At 41.1% G+C, this 15021-nt stretch overlaps 2 protein-coding genes across 5 annotated transcripts; both read left to right on the forward strand.

Moving 5' to 3' along the window:
- The first annotated feature begins 895 nt into the window (after positions 1-895).
- On the forward strand, positions 896-7440 carry lgi3 (leucine-rich repeat LGI family, member 3). The gene is made up of 9 exons (XM_020590495.1): positions 896-1624; positions 2436-2507; positions 3307-3378; positions 4249-4320; positions 4430-4501; positions 4804-4973; positions 5067-5231; positions 5328-5418; positions 5891-7440. Exons 1-9 carry the CDS (start codon positions 1401-1403, stop codon positions 6618-6620), a joined length of 1668 nt encoding a protein of 555 aa, XP_020446151.1. The 5' UTR covers positions 896-1400; the 3' UTR covers positions 6621-7440.
- A 358-nt stretch (positions 7441-7798) lies between these two features.
- On the forward strand, positions 7799-15015 carry chmp7 (charged multivesicular body protein 7). Of its 4 annotated transcripts, none has more exons than XM_020590497.1 (11): positions 7799-8407; positions 8498-8669; positions 9052-9237; positions 9338-9471; positions 9729-9777; positions 9872-9991; positions 10257-10355; positions 10439-10496; positions 12125-12358; positions 12447-12524; positions 14234-15015. In XM_020590497.1, the coding sequence occupies exons 1-10, from the start codon at positions 8145-8147 to the stop codon at positions 12470-12472; spliced, it is 1341 nt and encodes a 446-aa protein (XP_020446153.1). In that variant the 5' UTR covers positions 7799-8144; the 3' UTR covers positions 12473-12524; positions 14234-15015. The 4 variants fall into 4 exon arrangements, with proteins under 4 accessions (XP_020446153.1, XP_020446152.1, XP_020446154.1 ...); XM_020590496.1 differs by lacking the exon at positions 14234-15015 and adding an exon at positions 12743-13463; XM_020590498.1 differs by lacking the exon at positions 14234-15015 and having other exon boundaries at positions 7799-7963; positions 8145-8407; positions 12447-13463.
- The last annotated feature ends 6 nt before the right edge of the window (positions 15016-15021 follow it).

Genomic DNA, 15021 nt, shown 5'->3' on the forward strand with positions numbered 1-15021 from the left:
TGCCAAGTTAATAAAGAAAACAATGAGTAGATTAAGCGATGATGGTTTGATTTGATTTGATTTGATTTATTCTTTCAAGCATATACAACAGTTGATATAACAACACATATTTTTACACACAATCCATTATCAATTTGCTTATACCTAGTACATGCTTGAATGGAGCAGGAAGAAGTCAGACTTATCCAGTCCTACCCTATGACATCATCTTACCATCATTGGTTTGCAAGCAATAAATGATTCACTTCTACCCACACACATATTATACTAAAAAAGAATATAACAGTGTTAACATTGTTACATCACACAAGTGATATACTAAAGAATGGTTACGAAATATACACCACACCCACAATAGTCCATGTAATTAATCATTAAGCCTGTTCTTGCATATATCTTGATTGACACATACCTTTTATATTTACGTTTAAACTCATCAATTCTATTACTATTTTTTATGTCCACACTTAAATTATTCCATAGTTTTACCCCACTTATGGAAATACAGGATCTTTTTTTGGTTGTACGTATAGCATGAATTTTTAAATTTAACTGACCCCTTAAATTGTATCCCCCTTCCCTTTCATTAATGGTAACTGTTAACTGCTAGCCTAGCTGTAGCCTAATGTTGATGAAATACTCATTTAAAACTGCAGGATTTTTTTTTTTTGGTATAACAGTCATGTATATAGTGCAACATTAGGTACTTCACCACTAAGTAATGTTTAGTCTCCTCCTTCTTGAATGAATTGTGTGTACCTTCAAGCATTCAGAAAATCTCAGCACTGATTTCTGTTTAGAAACTGCCAGAATACCCCCCCTCCACACACACACACACACACACACACACACACACACACACACACACACACACCACACTTTCTCTGAATCCTCGATGCCTCCTTGACTGCAGCAGCTTGACATGAGTTCACATCTGAAAAGACGTCCACACAGCATGCAGACTCCTGGCAGCATAATCACTGATGTGATCCTGTACCACTCTCTCTCCGCATCCCATCGCTCCCTGCTGCTGTTGTTTTCAGATTTTCTGCATGTGCCGTTGTTAATAATTCATTGTCAGCGATGCTGCCTACGGCTCCAAGTGCAGAGAAAGGACTCACGCTCATCATTTTTGCAGTGTGCATGCTGGCAGCAGCTCTTTACAGAGACAGAGACAAACTGCACAGATCCAGGGAAGCTGCAGAGCACACACACCCACCGAGGATACACAAAACTACCCTCGCTCACTCCCCCTCCTTCCTCCCTTCTTTTCTCTCTCTCCTATCCCCTAGCTCTCTCTCTCACCTCTGCACTCAGCATTATCAGCACTGCTACGGCTGTAGACAGGTTGACTGTCAATTCACCTGCCACTGAGGACAAACTTCAAGAAGCCCACTCACATGGCTTCCCATTCCTCCAGCCAGAGGATGCTGGAGCTTGGACTGAGGTGGATGATCTGCTTGTTGATTCTGTGTCTGAGTCTCTCCATGCCGGCAGAATCAAATGCCGGGAGAGCCCCCAAGATCCCCCGCTGTCCTGCGACCTGCTCCTGCACCAAAGACAGCGCTTTCTGTGTGGATACCAAGGCTATCCCCAAGAGCTTCCCCCCTGGAATCATCTCTCTGTGAGTCCAAAATCCACATGTTTGCCTTTCACTCACCGAAAACATCTTTTCATAACCCACAGGAAATCTCAGCAGCATGCAGGCTGGTACAGATCACTACATCACTGATGTCACTTTCCATTATGTAATGACGCATAAAATCGTTGCCTGTCATAAAAGGAATATAGATATGTTTCTTACTGATGCTTTGTTTTCTTCACACAGTCTGTCTTTGCATTGGTAATGAAAACTGTATATGAGACAGCTTTGCATACAAATAATAATACCATCCCTTTGTCGTGCCATGCTGAACTTAGTTGAGAGAGCACAGCAGTGAAATCCTGTCGAGCTCCAGGGAGGAACACTAACAATAGATTCCCCACCTTGCTACAAGAGATCTGTTTCTCCTCTGACAGATTTATTCTTGAAGAGATTTGCTCAATAAATGGAACACATATAATGTCATGGAAAGCTTAGTGTTTGATGGAAGAAGGCTGTGTTTTGTTGAGATGGTTACAAGGTTCCCTTACATGTGAGATTAGTCATCTGTGGACTGACTGTTGAGTTTATACATTCAAGAGAATTCAGCAGCACAGGCTGGTGGAGGTGCCCTCGTTTTACACTAGAGAAGAAGTAAAGAAGTGAAAAAGGAAGTCATGTGTCCCAGTTTTGAAAAGATTTTGCCCTTTTTTGAAATTTAAACTGCAAGGAAAACAAAAGTATCCTCCAAAAATTGTATGATGACACATTTCTGCGCGTTGTGCCCCCGTAACCTGCATTCTCACATCAAGAAGACACATTTAACAATAGGTGTTGTTTTTTGTCCAAACAGGACGATGGTGAACGCAGCCTTTACTACGATCCCAGAGGGAGCATTCTCCCACCTTCACCTGCTGCAGTTTCTGTGAGTACTCTGACCCACAGCAGACCAGTATTACAACAACATCCTAAACTTGTAAGTTGTATCTCTCTCCCTTGTTTTCAAACTGTCACAACACTGGATATCACATACACGCAGATACCTTTTGTTGTGCAGTGACAATGAAATGCCTTCAGACACTAGAAATGAATGGTTTTTGAAAACAGTGGTGGTGACATAGCAGTAATAAGAGTAAAGTGGCTCTGTATCAGTGCCAATGACTGACTCCCTTCAGTTCTGCAGTGCCAGACAAAAGGCTGTTTATCTCCTCAGATGCAATCATGAGTGTGTGTCTCTCTCTCTGTTTGTGCGTAGGCCTGTGTGTGTCGGTGTAAATTTTGAGAACGTTCAGAACTTTGGCCCTACAGAATCTTTTATGTTGTTGAGACTACAAATATTTTTAGGACTGCAGCTTGTCTGTTTCTTTAAATGTGCCCAGTGACAAATGAAATTTTATTTTTAGATACTGAAAGTAACAGTTTATTACTGAGATATTTCCCTCTAGCTTTCTTGGTCAAGTGGTGCAGTGGATAGAGTGGTTGTCTCCCAACTGGAAGGTTAGAGGTTTGAATCATGGAGCCTGCAGTCCACATGTTGAAGTGTCTTTGGGCAAGATACTGAACCCCAAGTTGCCCCCAGTGGTTAGAGCCATCGGTGTGAGTTGGCACTGCAGCTGGCTCCCTTGGTTCTGTACCGGAAACAAATTCCTTGTGTGTATAACATACTTGGCCAAATAAAGTGATTATCCTTATCCTTATACTAATGCCTCCTTTCTAATCCACAGGCTCTTAAACTCCAACACATTCACCACAATTGCTAATGATGCCTTTGCTGGTCTGTCTCACCTGCAGTACCTGTGAGTGTCCCACTCAGTGCTCCTTAATGCAAGATGCTACTATTTTAAAATTATTTTGACTGAATCTAGTCTTCAAAGCAGTGAACTGATTTGTTGTGGTACATTGATTTTTAATTTTTAACTCTTAAATTGTTTTGCATTTAATTTATGCTATAATTGTATCAAAGTACATTACATAGGTTTGCTTTAAAGTAAGGTTTTGATCTATTTACAATATATTTCTCTGTGAGGTGAATAACATCAATAAATTAAGGCTGCAGTTTTTGCCAGGTTGGCAAAGAATGCCTAAAGTAAAATTGAAAATAAATCCTTGTGTGACAGCAAACACAGTGATATCCAGCTTCTGCAGTTTGATCAAGCTGAATATGTTATTTTATGTACTGATGGACTTGGAGGGCTTCCAGTGTTGGGAATGCCTCAGCTGTTGGCTGTGTGTGGTCTTGGCTGCAGCCCTGTCCTCTGGCCTCAGTGCACCACACAGCCACCAACTACAAGCTGTGAATGCTAATAAAGTCATATTTTCATATCCAGCTACCTCACTAGAGTCTGCACATGCAATATGTCCTCAACTATCAACATGCAGAACGAAGACTGTTTCATTTTTATCACATTGATCACAGTTATGAAATGAGATTAATCTTTTTGTTTGTTTGCTTTTATTTTGGTTTTGCTTCATTTAGCTGGCCATTACCTTCATTGTAAATCCACCAGAAACAGATTTTTACTACTGAAATAATGGCTGTGTACAATCACACTCCTAATGTACCTTGCACAAAAGACAGAAGTTCATTTTCCATACAAGGATGTGTCTATAATACTGGCTGGATTTCAGAGTTTGTCATCATTGTGAGTGGTTTGTTCTTTTCTCAGGTTCATTGAGAATAATGACATCCAGGGTCTCTCAAAGTATACCTTCAGAGGACTCAAGTCCCTGACTCACCTGTGAGTATTTTGTTGAGGTGAAGACAGGGGTTGTTTTTTTTTGACAAATACATACTACTATACCATACAAGCAAAACATAATGAGAACTTCCTCCTGGATTTTTTTCAGGTCTCTGTCAAACAACAACCTACAGCAGCTGCCAAGAGATCTCTTCAAACATCTAGACATCCTCACAGATTTGTAAGCAGGCCTTCACTTAAATCAAAACAGTGCCTTGACATCCTGAGGGATTCGACCCTGCAATCTGTCACTACAGAAACCCTCTCTGGTGGTTTGCTGAACGTTTAGAGGTCAACCACACTTGTATGCAAAACTGTCAGCTATGTGGTTTGATTCTCAATCAAACCATACACTTCACTTTTTCAGTTTTTTTCTTATATCGTTTTCACTCCGTACTCAGAAGGAAGGTTTGGAAATTTAATGTTGGAGCATTTAAGAGGTTTAGACTGATGTGTTTTTTCTGTTCCCTACCTGCTGCTCAGAGATCTGCGTGGCAACTCTTTCCGCTGTGACTGTAAAATCAAATGGCTGGTAGACTGGATGGAGAAGACCAACACTTCTGTTCCTGCCATCTACTGTGCGAGTCCCTTTGAATTCCAGGGACATAGGATCCACGATCTTGCACCACGAGACTTCAACTGCATTAGTGCAGGTTTCAGCTTAATCCTTATTTCTTTGCGGAACTCGATATCATGCCATACCATTTTGGCTTCTTAGCACTGTTGTTTTGTTTGTCTTCTTACAGATTTTGCTGTTTATGAAACCTTCCCTTTCACCTCTGTGTCAGTGGAGTCCTATGAATTCAGTGGAGATCAGTTTGTTGCTTTTGCTCAGCCTGATTCAGGGTTCTGCACCCTGTATGTATGGGATCATGTGGAGATGGTCTTCAGGAGGTTTCACAACATTACCTGTAAGTTGCAATCTATTAAAGCATAAGAATGGTACAGTAAATTAAATCCTAAATATTAAATCCTGATATTTTGGCTTCTGTCTTTGTCTCTTGCAGCTCGTTCCGCTGTCTACTGCAAACCAGTGGTGATAAACAACACACTTTACATGGTTGTAGCTCAACTTTTTGGTGGATCTCATATCTACAAGTGAGACTTATAACTGTATTTTCCATTCAGCTAGTGTCTTGTTGAAAAAAACCACATGGCTTTTAAGAAAGAGTTTGATATTTTGGGAAATACAGTTGCTAGCTTTTCAGATAAGAGTTAGATAAGAAGACTGACAACTCCTGTGTCTGTGCAATAAATGTGTAGCTGGAACTAGCAAGCAATTACTTTAGTTTAACATAAAAACTGGAAATGGGGCAGCAGCTAGCTTGACTGACAAGATTCACCTACTAGCACCTCAAAACTCATTAATTAACATGTTGTATCTTATTAGGTTCATCCATATAAAAACTGAAGTCTATGCTTGTGTACAAGGCATTATGTGAGGGACTACTATTTGGCTAGGAGCAGTTACAAAGCAGCCAGCAGAAAATAAACCCACACTTCCAGAAACTGAGAAAACTTTATTAGGAAACGTTTTAGAAATACTATTACAACATTTTTGTTATCACAGGTGGGAAGAGGGCCCACAGCGCTTTGTAAAGATCCAAGACATAGACACTACTCGAGTGAGGAAGCCCAACTTTGTGGAGACCTTCCAGCTGGATGGGGAGTGGTACTTTGTAGTAGCAGATAGTTCCAAGGCTGGCTCCACCAGCATTTATCGCTGGAACAGCAATGGTTTCTACTCCCACCAGTCTCTTCACCCTTGGCATCGGGACACCCATGTTGAGTTCGTTGATGTTGGGGGAAAGCCTCATCTCATCCTCTCCAGCGCCTCTCAACCCCCAGTGGTTTACCAGTGGAACCGAAACCAGAGGCAGTTTGCTTTCTACTCCCAAATCACAGAGCTGGCTGATGTGCAGATGGTTAAGCATTTTTGGGTGCGGAAAGTTCTTTACCTTTGCCTCACACGCTTCATTGGGGACTCCAAGATTCTTCGCTGGGAAGGGCAGCGTTTTGTAGAGATCCAAACTCTTCCCTCTCGGGGCTCAATGGTAGTGTATCCTTTCACAGTGGGCCTCCGCCAGTACCTCATTCTTGGAAGTGATTTCTCATTCTCCAGAGTTTACTTGTGGGATGACCTCACTCAACGCTTTCAGCCCTTCCAAGAGCTCAACATGAGAGCCCCACGGGCTTTTAGCTTGGTATCTGTCGACAACAAAGATATTCTGCTGGCTGCCAACTTCAAAGGTAACACCCTGGCCTACCAGCACCTGGTGGTGGATCTCAGTGCCAAGTAGACGTGTCAAAGGCGGGGGGTGTCTCTGAGCAAATACGAACATGTGCCAAATGAATAAAAGACTGCAAAATGTTTAAGCCATGTAACTAAGGGTCTCCTGTTTCACCTGATATTTTAAGCAAGGCAACTAATTAAATGGTTAATCCATTTTTATGCACTTTCTCAATGATGTGATAATATACAGCATCGGTAACATGCCAAGTGTCATGTCAGTGTTACATCACTGCTTCTGTTCTGTCAACCACATTTCTCAGCCAATTCAAATACTGTACTAACAGTGACGTGCATGTGGATGTACTGAATTATTCACTGGATGAGACGGGATATTATAAAGTTTTATAAGTTACAGTGTGGTTTAACTAAATATCCTTTTGCATGACACTGTACAAATAATATAACTATGTCAAATGAGCAATACTTACCATTGCAATACTTTAAATCCTTGATTATCTTTTGTTTTCTTTACCTTATATTTTGTATTGTTATTTTTGATTATTGTTGTTTGTGTATTATATTGTATATATATGAGATACCCTTGAATCTGTTCTGCAATAATACCATGGGATCACAGCCGGCCAGAGACATGAGCAAACTAAATGATGGGCCCCAAAACTGATTTTGTTATAGTATATATAGCCCATTCCCCACCCCGACAGTCAGTATTTTTTGGAGGGATGGCTTAGATTAGAGAATGTACACTATATTACAAAGTAATATAATGTTACAATGTAATGCACACTTGCAAACTGTATTTATTTGTTGTTGTATACATTTGTACATGAAATGGCGACTTGGCAGATGGTATAATTAAATCATGCTTATGGCCCTGAAGACGTCCTGTGTCAGTTCCTGTGGTTACAATTGCTTTTCAAAAACCAGCTCCTGGAGTCAATATTAGTTTCTTTTGTACGTCAGCACAAGTGATCGATCACTCGCTCAGATTTTGCATTTGAATCACTGTCGATGGTGTATGATGCCCGTGTAGCCTACACGGTCAGGAGCCAAAATAAAAGGCAAAATGCGCACAAATTAGTCTACATGAAGCATGGGAGTATGGTAAAAACTCAATCTGCGCAAGATGAGTGCAAACATGATACTAATGAGCAGAATTCAGTGTGCGCTTGCTTTGTCTTTCGCGGTGTCTGCGTGGGTGGAGCTAACGTATTTAAACAGTGGGACAGATATCACCGCTTTCCCACACGGTTCTGAATACAAAAACAGGCGCAAATATATGTTGTTGATACATGAGATGTTAGCTCAGATTTTCGATGCATCATGGCGAACAGAGGATTAGCTTTGACAGCCGGCAGTGAGATGTGAGCGGCTGTTCAGACGGTTTCTGAGGTTGCATTTTATTTAACGTTAAGGGGTGACATAAAGGTGGGGGCTAGTAGTGGATGTTGCTAGCTAGCGAACCTAACGATAACTTGGTTGGAAGCTAGCTAGCGAGTTAGCTGCCTTTACTGTCTCCCTGGCACAACGAGTAAGCTTTGCTTTAGCTAAAGTTTAGCCTTGGGTGTTACAGATGTCTGACTCCACCGAAATGGCCCTGCCACCTGAGTGGGACGACGACGATCGGATGAATTTTCTGTTCTCTGACTTCAAGGAGAACCGGGATGTCAACACGACGGACTGGGACAGTAAGATGGACTTCTGGACGGCTCTGATCATAAAGAGTTGCCGGGACCGCGGCACCGTATGTGTCAACCTCCAGGACCTGAACCAGACCTTCAGGAGGAAGGAAAAGTCACCGCTGGGCTTGGCGACTGTTCTCCAGTCCATGGCCAGGTAACTGCTCCTGTGTCAGCTCTGTCACTGCTGACTGTTCCTATGTGTCTGGGTCAGCCTGCTTACTGCATGTACTTTAACTTGTGCCAGATGTGGGAAGATACAGAGGGAGTCGGAGTTTGCTGCCAATGTGGACTGCGGCTGGCTGTCCTGGGGTGTTGGCCTGCTGCTGGTGAGGCCTCTGAAATGGACATTGTCTACTCTTCTGGGAAGCAACCGGGTCCCTTTGGAGGAGTCTTTTGTTGTCATTGAACTAGTAAAGGTTTGTCAAACTTAGTGATTCACCACAAGACAACATTATCATAATAGCAGAGCCGCCATGATTTTCATTTTAATGATACCTCCCAGTTATAGCAGTATGGCACTATACATTATGTTTATTTGAATTTTCTTTACATTAATGTTCCACTGTCTGATGTCTTTTACAACATAGAGATGCAGATCATTTAACTAAACTAAATTTACTGAGCATCTGAAGCATGACTGACACATTATGTGCACTACTGTACTACCACAGCTATTTCAAACTGGTTCAACTTGTAGCCCTGCCAAATGGATTCTGTTGACCTGTTTCTGGTATTTTAATTAGACCATTAGGATCATAACAGCAGCTGCTATAATCAAAGCTGCTCTTTGTTTTTCAGGAGAAAGCAGCCGAACTACTCAGGGTCTATCGAAGCAGTGAATTTGCAAACCGCTCCGTCGTGTCACTTCAAGAACTCTGCTCCCTCTCCTCTGATGTCTGTGCTGATGAGAGCACCCTGTGCATGGCTCTGCTGCAGCTGCAGAGGGACAAGCAAGTGACGGTTTCGTTGCATGAAGGCGAGAAGGTAAATCGTAGCCGACTACCATTCAATAAGCTCTTTGTTAAAAGTCTTAAAATGGGTTTTATGTAAGTAATTGGCCTTTCTTCATGTGTTTTCTTTACAGATTGTTAAGTTTTGTCAGCTTGGGCAGGACCGTGTCTCTTCAGTCAGTGATGTGGATATAGGCATCTACCATCTGCAGCGCAGTGAGAAGCTGCTGGGAGAACGGGTGGAGAAACTGGGCCAGGAGGCTGACAAGTACATCAGCTCAAATAAGAACTTAAAGTGGAATGTCTAGTATTAATCATAGGAATTTGTGATTAAGGCAGCCCGTCTGAAAAAATACTTGGTGGTGTTAAAGGTTGAATCAAGTATGGATCCATCTTTTTCTTATTTTAGAGAATGACATTTAGGTTGTGATTTAGTCAAAGATGAAATCTTCCAGGTTTGAACTAACCGGCAGTAGACCTGCACTGCTGTTTTTGCTGAAGTTGCTAAAGGTTATCTTTGTGCAGGTGCAAAGAAGAAGCAAGAGTTCTGCTGCGGGAAGGGAAAAAATCGCAGGTTGCTATTAATGTTTAACTGTTTAAAAAATTCTTTGTAACCAAATATCCCATAGCACTGGATTCAGTGATAATATTCACCACTTACTCCACAGGCGCTGAGGTGTTTGAGAGGCCGCAAGAGGGTAGAAAGGAGAGCAGACAACCTGTTTGCCAAACTGGAGTCCATCAGAGGAATTCTGGACAGAATAGCCCAGTCACAGACTGATAAGATGGTAAGATAGAAAATGAATGAAAAAAAAACCCCATACTCAACCCTGTTTAAATAAGTGGGTGCTGGATTGTCAAAAAAATCTGTAAAGTAAACAAAAAGTGGGACAGCACTCCAATCAATTGAATATTGATTCTGATATTGCATGGATGTTTCAGGCAGACGTCCTTCTCACCTCAAGATACAGAATGAACATTTCTCTCAACACATTTTTATTTTCTTCTGCTGCTTGAAACCGAGTTTGTTGTGTTTGCTGAACACATCTGTAGGTTATGCAAGCATATCAGGCCGGAGTATCTGCCCTGCGACTCTCTCTTAAGGATGTGACTGTGGAACGTGCTGAGAGCCTGGTAGATCAAATCCAAGAGGTAGTGCTTTATTTTAAGACAATGAAGTGTGTCTTATTTAACTGAGTCTCACAGTCTTAATGTATCTCCTGTGATTTAACCAGTTATGCGACACACAAGATGAAGTGAACCAAATTATATCCAGTGGCGTGACGAGTCCAGGTATGGTGTTCTGTTAGCACCATCTCTTTAATAGTGTGTGTTGTATACAGTCATGGCCAAAAATACTGGCGCCACTGCATTTCTGTCAGGTGAGACACCACTTCTCCCAGACATTTGTTGCAATCACAAATTCTTTGGTATTTTCACGTTTGTTTCTTTTGTTTGCATTGTAACAAAACAAAAAAGCAGAAAACCTGATCCATTCCACACAGAACTCCAAAAATGGACTGGACAGAATCATTGACACCCTCAACTTAATATATGGTAGCACACCCTCTGGACAAAATAAGTGAAATCAGTGTCTTCCTGTAACCATCACAGAGTTTCTTCCACCTGTCTACTGGAATTTTGGACCACTCTTCTTTTGCCAACTGCTCCAGGTCTCTCAATGTGAAGGGTTCTTTTTCCCAGCTGCTGTTTTGAGATCTCTCCACAGGTGCTATATGGGATTTAGATCTGGACTCATTGTTGGCTACTTCAGAACTCTCCAGCACATTGTCTGAAACCATTTCTGGGGTTTTTTAAAGTCTGCTTTGGGTCATTGTTCTGCTTCTGATGGAGACCCAGCTTTCTGACACTGGGCCCTACATTGCTCCCCAGAGTTCCTTGGTAATCATCATTTCATGATGCCATACACACAGTCAAGACATCCAGAGCCTGAAGCAGCAAAGTAATCCCAAAACATCAGTGAACCTCCACCATGTTTGACTGTAGGGACCTTGTTCTTTTCTTTGAAGACTTCATTTTGTTTTCCAAAAACAGTAGAATGATGTGCTCGACCAAAAAGCTCTGTTTTAGTCTCATCTGTCCACAGGACATTCTCCCATAAGGACTGTGGCTTCCTCAGGTAAATTTTGACAAACTCCAATCTAGCTTTTTTGTCTTTGTGTGGGGGCCCCCTGGGTCTCCTACCATAGCATCCCTTGTCATTCAGATGGCGACTAATAGTGCGAACTGACACTGTTGCACCCTGTGCCTGCAGGTCAGCTTGAATCTGGAAGTTGATCGAGGTTTGTTATTCTCCATTCCAACAATCCTTTGTTGCAATCCGTCCTCTTATTTTCTTCTTTCATCCACATCCTGGGAAATTAGCTACAGAGCCATAGCCTGTAACCTCTAGACAAGGTTGTGCACAGTGGACACAGGAACAGCCAGATCTCTGGAGCTGGACTTGTAGCCTTGAGACTGTCCAGGCTTTTCCATTAGTGTGGTTCTCAGTGTGGTCCACACAACACAAAGGTTGAGTCAACTTTTCTCCATTTTAACTGACTGCCAGTGTGATTTCTCTATTGTACGGGTGAGTTTCATTACAAGTTAAAGGAGCATCACATGCTTGAAATACAACTATTTCTGATGATTTTGAAAAGGTGTCAATAATTCTGTCCAGTCTATTTTTGGAGTTCTGTGTGGAACGGATCAGATTTGGCTTTTTTCCCCTCTGCTTCTTTGTTTTGTTCCAAGGCAAACAAAAGAAATAAACATGAGAATACCAAAGAATTTGTGATTGCAACAATTGTCTGGGAGAAGTGGTGTGTTATCTGACAGAAATGCAGCGGTGCCAACATTTTTGGCCATGACTGTATATGAATATTGAGAAAGCTAAGTTTGTCATGTTTTTTTTTTTGTAGATGAAGACATGGATGCCCTGGAGGAAGAATTGAAATCGTTGTTGGACGTGTCAGAGCCGGATTCCATCTCAGGCTTACCTGAAGTTCCAACAACCGGCCTGCGACCCTCCGTGGAGCCAAGCCTCAGTGACAGCGACCTGCTCAGCTCTCTGCCTGCTGTACCTCACAGCCACGTGCACATCACCGCTAAGCGGCTGGAAGAAGAGCTGAATAAGTTAACGCTTACAGATTCAGGTTTGGACTTTCAGGCTTCTCTGTTTTCTTCTCTATTGGGCTGTAATGTAAACACACCAAAGTAACACATGATCACCTCTCTGTCCAGGCTTTCAGCACAAGGAGATGACATAGCCAGTCAGGCGAATAGAGCCTGCACAGTGATGGCATGGGCCCAGCATTTCAGGTTTGAATTAACATATCAACACAAACTGTATCTTTCTATGAGCCCAAGTTCATGGAAGTAAGAAAAAAACCTAAGTAATAAATTAGGATTAATCATAAGCTGAAGTGTTGCAAAACATCAGGATGAAAACAAGGTACTTTCTTTTATTTATTAAAAATAAGAAAGGTGTGTCAACATTCTTTTAAACTTGAAAGCTTACAGATTTGCTCTATCACCAGTATCTGAGGACTCTTCAGTCAAGTCTGACCATTGTGACTGTCTGGATTATTTTTGCCAAGAATAAGAGAACAGGTGTATTTGTGGGTTTTCATGTGTTTGCTGATGTTTGTAAATGTCCCTCATTGGTAGTCCTGTGAAGTGACTTAAGTGGCCTTCTGAACTGTAAATATAAAACTTAAAGCCAACAGAATATTATGCCAAATGATTTATCACAACTGTAAGTATATTTAGTCTCAGTGCAGCATACCCTGAGGAGCCCACCTTAAGTGAATTTAACCAAATTTGTTTCTTAAAATAAACTTTATTTTAACCACTTGTCTGTAGTGGTACCTATGTAAATCAGCATGTAGTCAGTGTTAAAAGCAGAGATGGAGATCCTCTGCTTGATAATTGACTCTGTTTTCAGTTAAACAAAGGTAACCAGAGGTGGCTTTGCTCATAGTTTAAAGCACTGCCTCTTCACAGAAGACTAGAAAACTGACTTTAAACAATCTTATTCTAAGTAATATTTGAAAAAGGTTTCAGGATACATTGAAAAATATGTTGTATGGTTGAAAGACGGAGACCATTATGATATAGGCTGCTGAAGATTATTGAATACTGTAACTGAAATGTGCTTTGAAATAATGAAGATAAGTTCAGTACTGATGCCTGCCAGGTCCACAACAAGGACAATACTGTATCAGTCTTTATTTCAAGAATAGCAGAGTGCTAGTGTCAATGGCCTTTTCCATTTGGTACTGTATCAGTGCTAGTGTCAATGGCCTTTTCCATTAAACCTGTTGTGTTGTTAAAACTTTAACATGTTTATGAAGACTGTTTTTGAAGGATCTGTACACTTGCATAAGCTGATTCTCTATCCTGGTTCTGGTTGGCCTTTCGTGGGACAGACTTTATTTTTCAGTTTGTTTAGTAAGTGAAAAATTTCCAAGCAGTTTATTCATCTGTGGGCAACTGATCAGGATTTACTTTGCTTTTAGTTCAGGAAGAGAAACTTGATAGCTTTACTAATGTGTCATTCTGAAGCAATGCAAAGTTTGGTAAAGATAACTGGCATAAAATTCCATTACTCAGCTATTACTGTGATGGAAGTGGGCCATCTAGTGGCCAACTGGTTGAACTACATCAACATTTATGTAAACATTGACAACAGACTCTTCAGTGTGACATTGTCGTTACTGCTGTTAGACTCTGTGATGCTATTAATATGATACTGAATGGTTGATGGTGCAGACAAGCGCATAACGATCACCCTTACTTTGCTTGATCGTCAGTTCTCAGGTGCACTTTAGCAAAGGCACCTCACCTACAACTCATTCAGTGTACCATCACAGCAGTCGGCATGATGTGGCATTCACATATAATATGGTTGCTATTCTTATCACACTCTGGTATCATTAACTAAATACAGTGTTTGTTACAGGGCATGAAGGGACACTGGTGAGTATAAAAAGTGTGTCAATCACATGTTATGTCCTTTACAATCATAGATCATTCAACAGACGTGTTAAACAGCCATCATCATTTTTTGGAGGAATGGTGCCCAGTAGACTCAAAGCAGCACCTTACTGATGTTGTCTTTTCCTTCAATTTGTCCCCTGACTGTATGTATAGAAACCAAGTAACCAAACCAGAAAAGCACTGCTTTATTGATGTGACATATACTTTTAAGAACAAGTGATGTTAATGTGAAAAGCAGGTTATTATTAAGTGATCAGAATTACCATCATGTTGGTGGTGCACTAACTACTGTCGATATCTGGGGTGCTTTTGTGTTCTCTATTAAACAAATAAAAAAAAATTCATTACAAATGTACAGGCTTTATAAAGTACAGTTAATAATATCAAAGTCCTACAGCAGTGTTTTCAAAAAATGCCCTTGTGTCACAGATAACATCAGTGGATATTGTTTAAGCAGACGCTCAAGGCCTTCACTGTGAAACACGCAGTCATTCTCTCGTACAAACAAATATATGCCCTATTCAACATCAGTTCATACTGCATTCAAACATGTACTCCTCAGCTGTTTTGGCAGTCAACATGAGAAAGGTGAAATTACGGTTCTTTCATCTCGAGAACCAGCTAAATTTCAGTTGCACATGATGCAGCTCGTACCTACAATAACATTACCATACTGATATCATAAGAAGAGGAAAGACATCCGGGAAGTATTAATTATTTTAATCATTTTAATTCTATCCTGTGAAGCTGCAGATATGTTATATCAGACTGCTGTTGATAAGACGGAGCAGACAGAAAGGTAACTATTAGTCGTGAC

This window comes from Monopterus albus, unplaced genomic scaffold, assembly GCF_001952655.1.
Source record: "Monopterus albus unplaced genomic scaffold, M_albus_1.0 scaffold12.1, whole genome shotgun sequence".
NCBI lineage: Eukaryota > Metazoa > Chordata > Actinopteri > Synbranchiformes > Synbranchidae > Monopterus > Monopterus albus.

Bases quoted from the DNA above. Each gene is read 5' to 3' on its own strand.
- chmp7 (XM_020590497.1), top strand. From the start codon at position 8,145: ATGTCTGACTCCACCGAAATGGCCCTGCCACCTGAGTGGGACGACGAC. The intron at 9,238-9,337 runs GTAAATCGTAGC...TTTTCTTTACAG, and splicing joins CGTTGCATGAAGGCGAGAAG to ATTGTTAAGTTTTGTCAGCT. The intron at 10,497-12,124 runs GTATGGTGTTCT...TTTTTTTTGTAG, and splicing joins CAGTGGCGTGACGAGTCCAG to ATGAAGACATGGATGCCCTG.
- lgi3 (XM_020590495.1), top strand. From the start codon at position 1,401: ATGGCTTCCCATTCCTCCAGCCAGAGGATGCTGGAGCTTGGACTGAGG. The intron at 5,232-5,327 runs GTAAGTTGCAAT...TGTCTCTTGCAG, and splicing joins GAGGTTTCACAACATTACCT to CTCGTTCCGCTGTCTACTGC. The intron at 5,419-5,890 runs GTGAGACTTATA...TTGTTATCACAG, and splicing joins GGTGGATCTCATATCTACAA to GTGGGAAGAGGGCCCACAGC.